This window comes from Mustela erminea, chromosome 14 (genome assembly GCF_009829155.1).
Source record: "Mustela erminea isolate mMusErm1 chromosome 14, mMusErm1.Pri, whole genome shotgun sequence".
NCBI lineage: Eukaryota > Metazoa > Chordata > Mammalia > Carnivora > Mustelidae > Mustela > Mustela erminea.
The window spans coordinates 66,090,594-66,105,084 of NC_045627.1; the positions used below are offsets into that span (position 1 = coordinate 66,090,594).

Consider the following 14,491-nt stretch of genomic DNA (forward strand, 5'->3'; position numbering starts at 1 on the left):
ACGAGGAGAAGGTCAGAGAGAGAAGCAGACTCCCCATGGAGCTGGGAGCCTGATGCGGGACTCAATCCTGGGACTCCAGGATCATGACCTGAGCCGAAGGCAGTCGTCCAACCAACTGAGCCACCCAGGCGTCCCGTCTTTTCGGTTTTTTTTTTAAAGATTTTATTATTTATTTGACAGAGAGAGAGATCACAAGTAGGCAGAGAGGTAGGCGGTGGGGGGGGGCAGGCTCCCTGCTGAGCAGAGAGCCCAATGTGAAGCTCAGTTCCAAGACCCTGAGATCATGACCTGAGCTGAAGGCAGAGGCTTAACCCCCTGAGCCACCCAGGTGCCCCTCTCTTTTCTTATTTTTTTTTTTAAAGATTTTATTTATTTATTTGACAGACAGAGATCACAAGTAGGCAGAGAGGCAGGCAGAGAGTGAGAGAGAGGAGGAAGCAGGCTCCCCGCGGAGCAGAGAGCCCGACGCGGGGCTGGATCCCAGGACCCTGGGATCATGACCTGAGCCGAAGGCAGAGGCTTTAACCCACTGAGCCACCCAGGCGCCCCTCTTTTCTTATTTTTAAAGAGATTTTGTATAGATGTTGTTTAAGCCAAAGCCAGGAGTGGGAGCTGTTGTAATGATGCCAAGAAACCCAAGCACCAGGGTCTTCTTCGGTCTAGAATTTTTATACAGTGCCAGGCTGCCTCAGAATCAGCCTGCGGGACTGACCTTTGGGTTCTTTGCTGGTGGTTGGGAGTAGATGGGAGAAGGTATGGTAGGTCTGTGGACTGTGAGCTTTCACTGAACGGAAAAAGGGTCTGCTGCTCTTGGCTTGGTGTTTTTCCTTTCTAAAATAATTATCGTATTTTATTCAAAAAAATTTTCCAGTTTTTTTTTTTAAGATTTTACTTATTTATTTGAGAGCGACAGAGAGAGAAAGAGAGAACACAAGTGAGGTGTAGGGCAGAGGGAGAAGTAGACTCCCTACTGAGCAGGGAGTACAACGTGGGGCTTGATCCCAGAACTCCAGGATCATGACCTGAGCTGAAGGCAGACACTTAACTGACTCTGCCACCCAGGTGCCCTCTTTTCCCAGTTTTATGGAGATATAGTTGACATACAAGAGCTGTATAAGTTTAACATGTACAGTATAATGACCACATATTTTATGAAATGATTTTCATAGTAAATTTAGGTAACATCCATCATCTCACATGGATACAAAAAGAAAAAAATGTGTATTTATGTGTGTGTGTGTGTGTGTGATGAGATCATTTAGGATTTACTCCTTTAGCAACTTTAAATCTGCTGGCTTAGTTTGTAGAACATGTAACTCTTGATTGTAGGGTTTTGAGTTCAAGCTCCACACTGGGTGTGGGACCTACTTATAAACACTTTTTTTAACTGTCCCATACAGCAGCGTTAACTAGAGTCACTGTGTTGTACTTTACATCCCCCTGGACTGAGCTTATAACTTGACACTTGTACCTTTTGACCGCCTGGTCTTTTTCTTAGACTCAGGCTGGGGAAGCTCTTTGCTCACTGAAAACCTGGGGTAGAATTAAATGCCCTAAATGTTGGGAGCCAGGTGAGTTCAGCTGGATTCTTAGCTGAATCAGTCCTGGGAGCTACTGTTTTGAACCTTGAGGAATGAATGCTTTGGGAATGTGATCGTTGGCTCCCAGCAAGAGAGCTCAGGAAACATCTACTTGAATGAGGCAGATGCATTCCGTGAATCTTGTTGTATACTATAGAGTGGAAAGAACATCTAGTACTCAGAGTTAAAACCCAGAGGGGGCTGCCCTGCGCTCTGGCCTCATCAGACTCCCAGCTCAGTGTGCGGATGGAGTCCCAGTGGGTGTCATTTTCCCTTCCTCCCTCCTCCCTCCATCCCCCTCTTCCACCCGCCCTTTCTTTTCTTATGGTTATACAAAATTAATATCCTGTAGCTGAATGTTTTTTAAAAATCCTAGCTATGACAAAATGTTACCATATATACATATTTCAAAAGAATTTTACAAAGTTTCTCTACTTAGTAGAGTATTTGTATAGTCACCAAATACAATTTCAGAACAGCTAATGAAGTATCTGTAAATTTGAATTGTTTAAAAATAAAAACATCACCTTTGCAAATGTTTATTTATTTATTTTTAAGGATTTTTATTTATCCATTTAAGAGAGCACAAGCGGGGAGCAGGGGTGGAGGGAGAAGCAAACTCCCTACTGATTAGGGAGCCCGATATGGGGCTCGATCCCAGGATCCTGGGATCACGACCTGAGGTGAAGGCAGACGCTTAACCGACCGAGTCATCCAGGTGCCCCTCTGCAGATGTTTAGTTCCAGGATTGGGAGTTGGGCAAAGCGGGAAGACATGGGCAGCTCTTGATCCTGATTAAACTTCAGAGTCCAGAGATTGGGAACCTAGAATCATTTGCTGATGTTTTTTTAAAAGATTTATTTATTTATTAGAGAGGGAAAGAGAAAGCACACATGCATGCAAGTGGAGGGAGGGGTAGAGGGAGATAATCTTTTTTTTTTTAAAATTTTTAAATTTACATATATAATGTATTATTAGTCCCAGGGGTACAGGTCTGTGAATCGCCAGGTTTACACACTTCACAGCACTTACCATAGCACATACCTTCCCCAATGTCCATAATCCAACCACCCTCTCCCTACCCCCTCCCCTGGCAACCCTCAGTTTGTTTTGTGACATTAAGGGTCTCTTATGGTTTGTCTCCCTCCTGATCCCATCTTGTTTCATTTATTCCTTTCTTACCCCCTAAACTCCCCACGTTGCCTCTCAACTTCCTCATATCAGGGAGATCATATGATAGTTGTCTTTCTCTGACTGACTTATTTCGCTAAGCATAATACCCTCTAGTTCCATCCACATCATTGCAAATGGCAAGATTTCATTTCTTTTTTTTTTTTATTTTTTTTTAAAGATTTTATTTATTTATTTGAGAGAGAGAGAGCATGAGAGGAGAGAGGTCAGCGGGAGAAGCAGACTCCCGGCCGAGCAGAGAGCCTGATGTGGGACTCGATCCTATGATTCCAGGATCATGACCTGAGCCGAAGGCAGTCGCTTAACCAACTGAGCCACCCAGGCGCCCCGAGATTTCATTTCTTTTGATGGCTGCATAGTATTCCATTGTATATATATACCACATCTTCTTTATTCATTCATCTGTTGATGGACATCTAGGTTCTTTCCATAGTTTAGCTATTGTGGACATTGCTGCTATAAACATTCAGGTGCATGTGCCCCTTCAGATCACTACATTTGTATCTTTAAGGTAAATACCCGGTAGTGCAATTACTGGGTCATAGGGTAGCTAGGCTGTACTATATTCCTATTAGAGACATAAATAGAGGTTGTAGGTGCCCTTGGAGGGAAGCCACCAAGGGAAAAGGTCCTCAAGTCTGTTCCCCAGGCACAGGACCTATAGGCTCCATTCTTTTTTTTTTTTTTTTTAATATTTTATTTATTTATTCGACAGAGAGATCACAAGTAGGCAGAGAGGCAGGCAGAGAGAGAGGAAGAGAAGCAGGCTCCCTGCCGAGCAGAGAGCCCAATGCAGGGCTTGATCCCAAGACCCTGGGATCATGACCTTAGCTAAAGGCAGAGGCTTTAACCCACTGAGCCACCCAGGCGCCCCTATAGGCTCCATTCTTCTGGGAGAGAATGTCCAACCCAGTAAGGCCAGGAACTAAGCCTAATTTCCAAGAAGGGTGATTAGAGGGGACGACCCACCAAGAAGTAGGGAAAGAGGAAAGGGGAAGATAGACAACAGGAGCCTTTATAGGGAATGAAGTGACATCACTTCTGGTTCTGGAATTGGACTGACATCCTTTGCCATATGTTTCCTGAGGCAAATAGTGTACCCTTCCTTTTCTTTTGACAACAATATTGAGCTTGAGACTGAGCCACAATCCCTAGACCTGACTGTAGAGGTACCGCCCCCTCAAGGTGGAGCCTTAACAGCCGACTTAGTTGACCCAGCATTCCTTGCTTCAGATATCCAATGGTAGTATCCAAGCCGCCCCTGGGGGGAAAGGGTGCTGACCATAGGCCTCTCCTGGCATTCCCAGAGTGTCCAATATGTACCTTCAGCCAACAGATTCTTTGAGATGTCTGGTAGGTACAGTTGTGAATAAGACACAGGCCTGTCCTTGTGGGGTTTACAGTCTAGACCAGAGATTATGAACAGTAGAGAATTTGGAAAATATAAAGAAGTTTGAAAAAGAAAAATTGTACTGAGGTAGCCACTATAATAATTTTATTGCATTTTCTTCCTGTCTTTTCCTCACATACATTTTTTCAAGTATTTCTACATTGTGTGTATGCATAAATTTTTAAAAAAGATTTTATTTATTTATTTATTTTAGAGAGAAAGAAAGGAGCACAAACTGGGCGGGGTGGGGGTGGGTAGGTGAGGAGCAGAGGGAGAGGGACAAGCAGATTCCTCACTGAGCTTGGAGCATTGGAGCCGGATGTGGGGCTTGATCCTACAACCCTGAGATCATGACTTGAGCTGAAATCAGGAATTGGTTGCTCAACTGATTGAGCCACCCAGGTGCCCCTGCACAGATATTTTGAATCACACTTTGTATGAAATTTTGTTTCATGCTTTTTCATGACTGTTTGTAGTAAAATCTACATTTACTATTTTAACCATTTTTTGGTATATAGTTCAGTGAAATTAAGTACATTCACATTGTTATGCAGCCGTCCCTGTCCCCTTTCTCTCTCCAGTTAGACAGGGGTGCAGAGCGCTTCGCTTCTCAAAACTCAGAGATTAGTCCTCCTGTTTTCAGAACTCTCATTTTTAATGACTTGTGTGATGTCCCACCACTCCATGCACCAGAACTCAGAATACCTCAGCTTGTGGAACATTTAGACGGCCTCCAAATTCTTTACTCTTATAAATACCATGGAATATATTTATGCAATGGACTTTTTCCAAATATAAGATTATGCCGTTAGGGTAAAATTGCAGAACTGGGAACGACTACAGATAACAGCGGACACTGAGACAGTACCTACTTTGTTCCAGGCTTTGCTCTGAGGGGTTCATATACATTAACTCATTTAAGTAGTTCCATATGATGGCTACCCCTCTCTCTATTTTGAAAAACAGACTAAGGGCACCTGGGTGGCTCAAATGGTTAAACGTCTGACTCTTGATCTTGCCTCAGGTCTTGACCTCAGGGCCATGAGTTCAGGCCTGGTGTTGGGCTCCACGATGGGTGTGGAGCCTACTTTAACAAAGAAACAAAACAAATCAATAAAAATAGACTTTTAAATATTTTTTTTAAATATAGGTCTTATTTTTGCTTTATTTTCTAGAGCAGTTTTAGGTTCATAGCAAAGTTGAGGGGCTGTAGAGTTCTCATATATCCCTCCCACCCCCACACATATACCGCCTCTCCCACTGTCAGCATCCAGGACCAGAATGGCATGTTTGTTAAAATCACTGGACCTACATTGACATTTACCTTAGGGTTTGTTCTTCATATCTTCATGAGGATGAAGAAACTGAGGCCCTGAGGGGCACCTGGATGGCTCAGTGGGTTAAAGCCTCTGCCTTCAGCTCAGGTCATGATCCCAGGGTCCTGGGATCGAGCCCTGCATTGGGCTCTCTGCTTAGCGGGGAGCCTGCTTCCCTCTCTCTCTCTGCCTGCCTCTCTGCCTACTTGCGATCTCTGTCTGTCAAATAAATAAATAAAATCTTTAAAAAAAAACAAAACCAAAAACTGAGGCCCTGAGAGGAAAGGTGATTTGCCCCCTGTCAGGAAGTAGCAGGACCAGACCTTAAGCAGAAGCAGCCTGGCTCCAGAGACTCGGCTGACATTTTAGTGGCTCTTGATGTATATTTGATGCTTTTGGATTTGGCAGCATTTTGCTTTGTGTGGGTCAGGTAGTGCCACTTCAATGTTGGGTGATCGTTCCAATTTGCCTGAGAGTAACAGCTTTCTCGGGACAGGAGGCTTTCAATTCTAAAGCCAGGAAAGTCCGGCAAAAACAAGGACAATTTGGGTGCCCTATTCCAGCAACACCAGAGTCCTCAGGCCCATGATGAAGTGTTTTTAGGAACTAGGTCAAGAGCTGGAGCCTCCCCAGATTATGGGAGGCTGGAGATGGCCAGAAGGATGAGGGGAAGGGCCAGATCCACTTCCTGTTTCCTGGCCTCTCCACATTTGTTTGTAGGCACACCGACCAGGGCTCCTGCTTGTTGTTCTGGAATTTAAACTGCCCAGGTAGAGCAGTAGATCAGATTACATGTTGACTCTTCCTGACCGATGGTTGGTGGGTAGTTTGCTGCTTCTTGGACAGGGAGTCGAAGAGCCTTGGCTGCTTGGGCTGGCTCTCGCTCACCCTTCGCCTGCAGCACACTTCTTCAACCCAGATCCCAGTGGAGTATAATTAGACAATGCGACGAGTGTTTGCCTTGCAACTCAGGTATGTTGCAACATCCTGAGCTGTGGGCTTACAGTAGGCAAACACATGAAAAGTTGGATGGGTGGTCACATCTATGATGTGAGAGGAGCAAGACTTGTTGCCAGCTGCACTGTAGGATTACCAGAGCACTTCCATAGGGTATCAGAGGATCTGGAGACCAGCAGGGGCCACTTCCTCTGGGGCCAGGCTGGATCTTGATAGATAGGTTGCTGCCTGAGCCTATTAGTTCATTCTTATCATCTTTATTGAGCACCTATTATACACCAGGATAGATATTCAGAGAAATGAGCCCTGCCTCTTGCCCTGCAGTCCTTTCCACCACCTTCCTACCCACTGCCTGCAGGTAGCTAATCTTAGTTTCTGATTTATTCTTCCTGTGTTGCTTTTTGCACAAATGAGCAGATGTATATGTATTTTCCTCTCTCCCCCTCTTTCTTCCTTAACAGTAGTATACCGTAGTATTTTTTCCTTGTACTCGACAGTATCCATATCAGTTTGTTAGCTCCCCTCATAGCTGTATAATACTCTTTGAGCCACTCTTCTATGAATGGGCATTTATGTTGTCTCCAATATTTTGCAGTTACATATTCTTAGAAGTGGGATTGCTGGATCAAAAGGTTTTTAAAAATATATGTAATTTTGTTAGGTATTACTAATTTACCCTCCAAAATGGTTGTACTAACTTGTATCGCCACCAGCAGTGTATGAAAATACCTCTTTCCCCACAGCTTCGCCAATAGAATAATAGCCTACCTTTTATTTTTTGCCAGTCTGATAGGTGAGAATCATGTCTCTTGTTGCTTTATTTTTTTAAAAAGGGATGTTTAAAAAAATACTTTATTTATTTGTCAGAGAAAGAGAGAGAGCACAAGCAGGGGCCACCAGAGAAAGAGAGAGAGCACAAGCAGGGGGTGTGGCCCGATGTAAGACTTGACTCCAAGACCCTGGGATCATGATCTGCACCGAAGGCAGATGCTTAATCAACTAAGCCACCCAGGCACCCCTCTTATTGCTTTAATTTGTGTTTAAGTTGCATTTCTCCTATCATGAGTGAGGTTGAACATTTCTTTGTATGTTTGTACCTATATCTATATTTCTGTAGTTTGAATTTTCTTACTATCAATCTTTTATTTTTCCCCATTAACTTTTTTTTTTTTAAGATTTTATTTATTTATTTGACAGAGAGAGAAAGAGATCACAAGCAGGCAGGTTGGCGGGGGGCGAGGGGGCGGGCAGCAGGCTCCCCGCTGAGCAGAGAGCCCGAAGTGGGGTGCCATCCCAGGACTCGGAGATCATGACCTGAGCCGAAGGCAGAGGCTTAACACTCGAGCCACTCAGGCGCCCCTCCCCATTAAATTTTAAGAATAGCTTTATTGAGATATTATTCACATACTATATCGTTCACCCACTTAACGTGTATAATTTAGTGGTTTTAGTACATTCACAGAGTTATGTAACCATCATCATGATCTAATTTTAAAACTTCTTCATTACCCTAAAAAGAATCCCCATATGTATTAGCAGTCACTCCACATTTTTCCTCAGTCCCCCAGCCCTACATAGTCACCAGTCTGCTTTTTGTTTCTACAGATTTGCCTATTGTAGACATTTTATATAATATACACATAATTTGTATTATATATTATAAGTTATATGGGGCGCCTGGGTGGCTCAGCCGGTTAAAGATCTGCTTTCCGCTCAGGTCATGATCCTTGGGGTCCTGGGATCGAGCCACTGTTGGGCTCCCTGCTCAGTGGGGAGTCTGCTTCTCCCTCTCCTTCGGCCCCTCCCAGCCCCCAGTCACGCTCTCTCTTTCTCAAATGGATAAATAAAATCTTAAAAAAAAAAAAAAGTTATACTGGGACGCCTGGGTGGCTCAGTGGGTTAAGCCGCTGCTTTCGACTCAGGTCATGATCTCAGGGTCCTTGGATCGAGTCCCGCATCGGGCTCTCTGCTCAGCAGGGAGCCTGCTTCCTCCTCTCTCTCTCTGCCTGCCTCTCTGCCTACTTGTAATCTCTCTGTCAAATAAATAAATAAAATCTTTAAAAAAAAAAAAAAAGTTATATTATTTATCATGTCATATCAGTGGAATCATACACTATATGGTCTTTTGTGACTGGTTCCTTTTACTTAGCCTAAGTGATATAATGCTTATAGGGTTTCAGGAAGTTTCTAACATTTAATCCTCACAACTCTGAAATAGTTACCATTTTGTTATTTTCCCCTTTTTATGGATGAGGAAACTGAGGCACAGAAAGGTTAAAGGTCTTGTGTGAGGTCACATGGCAGTAAGAAAATGGACTTTGGAGTTAGGCAGACTTCAACTCCAAGCTCTATCTCTTGCTTGCTGTTTGACATAGGGAATATTACTTAAACTCTCTTTCGTGTCTTTTTTTCATATTAGTTAAATGAAGATAACAGTGGCTAAATCTTGTTGGAGAATTAAATGTTGTGACATAGTGCTTAGTCCAAGGCCTAAAACTTAATAGAAATTCAGTTAGTCATCACAGTTATTAGCAGGTAGAGTCAGACAAAGATCTGGTTTATGTGGTGTGGCTGGCCTTGCCCCCCCAGCACTGAGGTGGGCTGGTGAGCTTTTTATATATATATTTCGCATACCATGAAATTTACCTTTTTAAAGTATACAGTTCAGTGCTTTTCTGTATATTCATAAGGTTGTGCAACTATCATCACTAATTTAATTCTAGAACATTTCCATCACCCCAAAATAAATTGTGCCCATTAGCAGTCACTCCCCTTTCTCTACTCCCCTAACCCCCGGGAACCACTAATCGATTTTCTGTCTCTGGATTTGTTTATTCCAGCCATGTTGTATAAATGTATTATATGGCCTTTTGTATCTGGCTTTATTCACTTAGCACAATGTTTTCAGGGTTCATCCTTGTATGAGTGCACCATTCTTCTTTATTCTGTTGTATGAATGTACTACATTTTGTTTGTCCAGTCATCCATTGATGACATTGGGTGGCTTCCACTTTGGGCTATTATGAATAATGCTACTATGGGGTGCCTGGGTGGCTCAGTGGGTTAAAGCCTCTGCCTGCGGCTCAGGTCATGATCCCAGGGTTCTGGGATCGAGCCCCGCATTGGGTGCTCTGCTCAGCAGGGAGTCTGCTTCCCTTCCTCTCTCTCTGGCTGCCTCTCTGCCTACCTGTGATCTCTGTCTGAAAAATAAATAAATAAAATCTTTAAAAAAAAAAAAAGTCCCTCTTTAAAAAAAAAAAAAGAAGAATGCTTCTTTGAATATTAATGTACAAGGTTTTTTGTTTGTTTGTTGGTGGATTTTTAAAAAAAATTTTTTTTAAAGATTTTATTTATTTGACACACAAAGATCACAAGTAGGCAGAGAGGCAGGCAGAGAGAGATGGGGGAAGCAGGCCCCCTGCTGAGCAGAGAGCCCAATGTGGGGCTCAATCCCAGGACCCTGAGATTGTGACCTGAGCTGAAGGCAGAGGCTTTAACCCATTGAGCCACCCAGGCACCCTTGGTGGGTTTTTTTTTTTTTAAAACATTTTATTTCTTTATTTGAGAGAGAGAAAGAGAGAGAGCATGAGCAGGGGGAGGAGAAGAGGGACAAGCAGACTTCCCTGCTGAGCATGGAGCCCGACTTGGGGCCCAATCCCAGGACCCTGAGATCATGACCTGAGCTGAAGTTAGATGCTTAACTGACTGAGCCACTCAGACGCCCCAATGTGCAAGTTTTTGTGTAAACATAATATTTTCACTCCTTTTGGGTGTACACCTAAGAGAGGAACTGTTGGGTCACGTGGTAACTTTAACTTTTTAAGGAACTGCAAACGGTTTTGCAAAGCAGCCCTGCCATTTGACATTCCCACCTGCTGTGTGTGAGTGTGGCAAGTTCTCCATATACTCCTCAACACTTGTTATTATTGTCTTCTATTTTAGCAATCCCAGAGGGGATGCAGTGGTTTTGATTTGAACTTCCTATTAACTAGTGGTGTAGAGCTCGAGATGCCAATTTTTAGGTCAGCTCTTTTCTGCCTACTCCAGCTGTTGTGTTTCCTCCAGAAAGTCTCTCCTGGCTTCCTATTCATCTCTGCCTGATTTTAGTGGGCATTTTGGCCTCTTGGGTGCTGATTGATACCTTCTTAGTCCAGGTGCTTGGGCAGGCTTTGGGCAGGTTCCAGTGGTCGGGCAGCTGCATCTGGGATTAAAGCACGGGTTCTTTCTGTGTGTGGGTTTGATATTACTCTGCACACCGCCACATCCATCCCTAGGCTCGCCAAACTGCTGGGACAAAGCCAGCTTCTCCCCTGGGTACCTCAGTGAGCAGGATCAGAAATTCTTGAGCTGGAAGCAGTCTCACCCATCTTTCTGCAACAAGTCAAGACAAGAACCCTTCCCTTACCCCCTCCCTGTCAGATTGGGGAGAACCTCTAAGGTGTTCCTTTAAAATCTCCATAGGAAGAAATTCCACCGGCCCCCTTTTACCACCGGCCAGTGTTTTAGCAGCCTTCTGTGTTAGAAGACTGCTTTGCTCTGACCCACATCCCTCCTTCTGCAGCAGGGGCCAGTTTCCCCTCCTGCTTTTCTTCCTCAGAGGGTGTGGGACACAGCTGCCCCAGGGAGGGCCTTCCTGCTCTGGTCCCACAAAACCCTTGCGGCTGGAGAAGCCTCACGTGAGGAAGTGCAGACCAAGCCAGGCCTCTCCAGGGGACCGGAAAGACTGAACGACCTTGTCACTTGGCTGTTGCCTGGGCAGTCTCCTTTGAAAAAGAGCCCTCCTGACAGGCGCCAGGTTGCGTGTTTATCCCGAGGCTAGCCATTCCAAATGCGTGTTTTAGACCTTAGAGGGTGCGTCCAGCCCGCTTGGTGGGTGGTAATCGAGTGCAGGTGGACACCATCTGGCCGGGCCTGTGCCTCCCAGCCAGCCCAGTGAGAGCCTGCCTGCCCACCACAGAGCTGGCCCAGAAAGCACCCCGCATGGAGGCAGATGGTGGGCATGTGCGCATGCGCCTGCTCTGACATGCGTGTGCGTGCGTGCATGCGTGCGTGCATGCGTGCGTGTGTGCGCAGTTTCCTCACAGTGGAGGTGCTGCTCGGACGCAGATGGTTTCTCCCCGTGTTTGACGGTTCTCCCCATCGTGCAGTCTGAGGAACATGTTCTTTTTGTCTGTTTCTCAAATTTTTGTGGTTAGAAATCCTATATTTTTCTTGGCCCAAGATGAAAGCCCTGGAATAATGGTCTAATACATTTTACAAAGCTGCTTCTAATTGGAGGCTGCTTGAAATCTTCCCTTTGGCCTAGTGACCCATCTCCCTCAATGGAGTTTTAAGTCTGAGTCAGTGTTGCATTACTTTAGATTTTCACACTCCTCTCCAGCCTGCAGCCCCAAGAGGTGGCTCTTCCAGCCTCAGCTGGCTTAGCTATTCCCTCAACGCCCCTGCACTGAATTGCCCCCAAATGTGACAGTTCAGTAAAGGGAAGAAAATAGCTTACCCTGTGTCCTGCCAAACAACTTCTCGTCTGGTCTGTGAAATCCTAGTTGTGTACCCTCGGACTGGTTTCTGTCTCCCACTCTCCTAGATACCCAGAGGAAATGCAAACCATAGACACCTCCTTTAAATACAATTAGGCACCTTTAAGGACAGATTCCTTTTCAGTCCTTTGGAGAACTAGCTTCTCAGAGGTTATCTTCCCTCTACAGCAAGTGCGGGAGGGCTGAGCTCTCCCAGGCACACAGGCAAGGTTAGGGCTGATGTCTGAGCTTCGAGCTTTGCTTTGGAACCTTTGGAATCTGTTTCTGTCCAGTCTCCTGGCCTGGCCTCCTGAGGGTGCTGAGGAGAATGATAGAGGAAAGATGCATGTGGAATTCCAGGGTTCAGCATCATCATCCTTTCGAAACTCTCGCCTCTGACTCCCTGTTCCAGTAGCTTGGCTAGCAAGGAGGTGTTGGCTGTCATCTTAGTTTATGGTTTGTATTTGTATGCTGAGGAGTTTACATGTGTATAATCATTGTGGCTCATGTTTGTACAAGATATAATTACTGAAAATTATATCATGAACATATTTTAATTTTTAACCCTTCCCATACTGGCAAACCTCCTGAGATGTCAAGAAGTCCTTCCTGAATGCTGCCCTCCCAAACGGGGGTGTGTCACCCCCCTCCCCCCAAACCAACCAGGACTTGCTTTCTTATCCACATCGTTTTCGTCTCTGGCAGAAGTCCATTTCAGGGACTTCCCCAAAGACTTGGCACTCCTCATTGTTTCCTAGAGGTCAGAGGCGGGCATTCCTCGCCTCATCTTCACCGTGATGAATGTGGCCATACAGGGAGTAACTGTCATCACTCTTGTCCACCTGGGGTGAGAAGGGGGCCCAAATCATACTTTCCCAGCGTTCCAGTGATTGAAGAGTACACACGGGACACCAGGTTTCAGGAAGAACATGTGCTGATTGATGAGCATGTGTGGGGTGCTGGGTGTCAGGAAGAATACAGGCCCTCCCAGTATTTGGAATCTGCCTTGGGACCTGTCCACAAATGCCGAGTTTGGAGACCAGCCCGCCCAGCCCAAGAATTGTACCCTGGTGGGGCAGGGTGAAGTGGGAGTAGAGAAAGGGTCTTGTCGTCACAGAGCATACAACAGGACTTGTGTCCTTAGCAAACTAAGTAGGTGCAGCTTGAAGGAATAAGGAGTGTGAATAAGGAAGATTTTCAGTAATAGAGCCTTAATCACTCAAAGGAATGTTCCAGAGCCACAAAATGTGGAACTCATAATTTAGAGTGCCACCAGGGGAATTTGAATGCCTGGGCCGAGGTCATATCCATGTACCATGGGTGGCAAGAGCACGAGACTAGTATTGTGACTCCTTTTGGGCTACTGAGGGAGTTTCCTCTGATTAAGGGGTTTGGATGCTGAGTCCACCAAAAATAGGGGAGAACTTTAAAAACAGTTTTCCTAAGGTAGTTGAACTAAAAACATTTGCTTTTTATTCCTTCCAGATTTACAGGAACAGACGGGCCTAGTGGTTTTGGCTTTGAATTGACATTTCGTCTGAAGAGAGAAACAGGAGAGTCTGCCCCCCCAACATGGCCAGCAGAGCTAATGCAGGGCTTGGCCAGATACGTGTTCCAGTCAGGTAAGAATGCCAAGAGCCGGCTGGCGTGGGGATCCTTTTGCTGTGAGCCTGGTTGGCTTTGGGGACTCATAGACATTATTTTGATATCTGTAGAGTGACCTTTTCTGTGAGTACTGTACCCCATTTGTACCACGAAGGTGGCTTGTTCTGCCTGGTGTCTCCTGGGTGGGAAGCTACCTGGGGCGGGGAAGAGAAGGCTATGCCGCTATGACCTCCAGTAGCCACTGTTATGATCCCCTGAGCCCGTGTTGCAGACTGCCAGCCATACCTCAGATTCCCAGTGAGCCAAATGCCAACTCAGCATGGAGCTGATCAGCATTCTTTGTCTGTCCCATTTCCCATAATTAGTATGGTCCTTGCTCCCTGCTGCCAGTGGCCTAGCCATCTCTATTTTTGGGGTCCCAAGAGCATGTGTTCATCTTGGTTAAGCCTTGGGTTAACAGTAGAGGGTGTGGCAAAGAGAAAGAATTGCTGGGAGTTTGATCCCTCACAGTGTGAGGGGGAAGCTGGAATCAGGTGGGAACTTGACAGTCAGAAAAATTTGATTCACGTGATTCAAGTGGCCTCCAGGGGATAGTCCGTGCTTCTGGTGCCCCTCTGGAGATTGCCAAAGTGGCACCTGAAGTGGAGACTTTGTGTTGGGACCTTGGTCTCCTGCCCTTGGATCATCCTGCCTGTAGTTCTCTAGTGGGATAAAATGCTAGAGCAAAGTTTAATACCATTCGTGAAAGGTTTCATATCATCTGGGTGTTTCTTTGTGGCTAATTACTCCAACATTTCCCGCATAGTCTCAAGATTTTGGGTTTTTTTGGTTTGGTAAGTAGCCTTCGCATGAAGGCCAAGACAGTTTTATCCAACTCTTTTGCTCTCTGACTGCCGGGATGAGCAGCATCTAGGGCAGAGACCCTCAGAGGGTCCC

The 14,491-nt window shown here is 45.4% G+C and overlaps 1 protein-coding gene across 2 annotated transcripts in view; it reads left to right on the forward strand.

Annotated features, from left to right (window-relative positions):
- SUFU (SUFU negative regulator of hedgehog signaling) overlaps positions 1-14,491 on the forward strand; it is a 111,850-nt gene that overhangs the window by 19,767 nt on the left and 77,592 nt on the right. For both annotated transcript variants that reach the window (XM_032313866.1, XM_032313867.1), the window contains exon 3: positions 13,436-13,572. In XM_032313866.1, the coding sequence (XP_032169757.1) occupies positions 13,436-13,572 (137 nt within the window). The remainder of the gene's footprint in view (positions 1-13,435; positions 13,573-14,491) is intronic.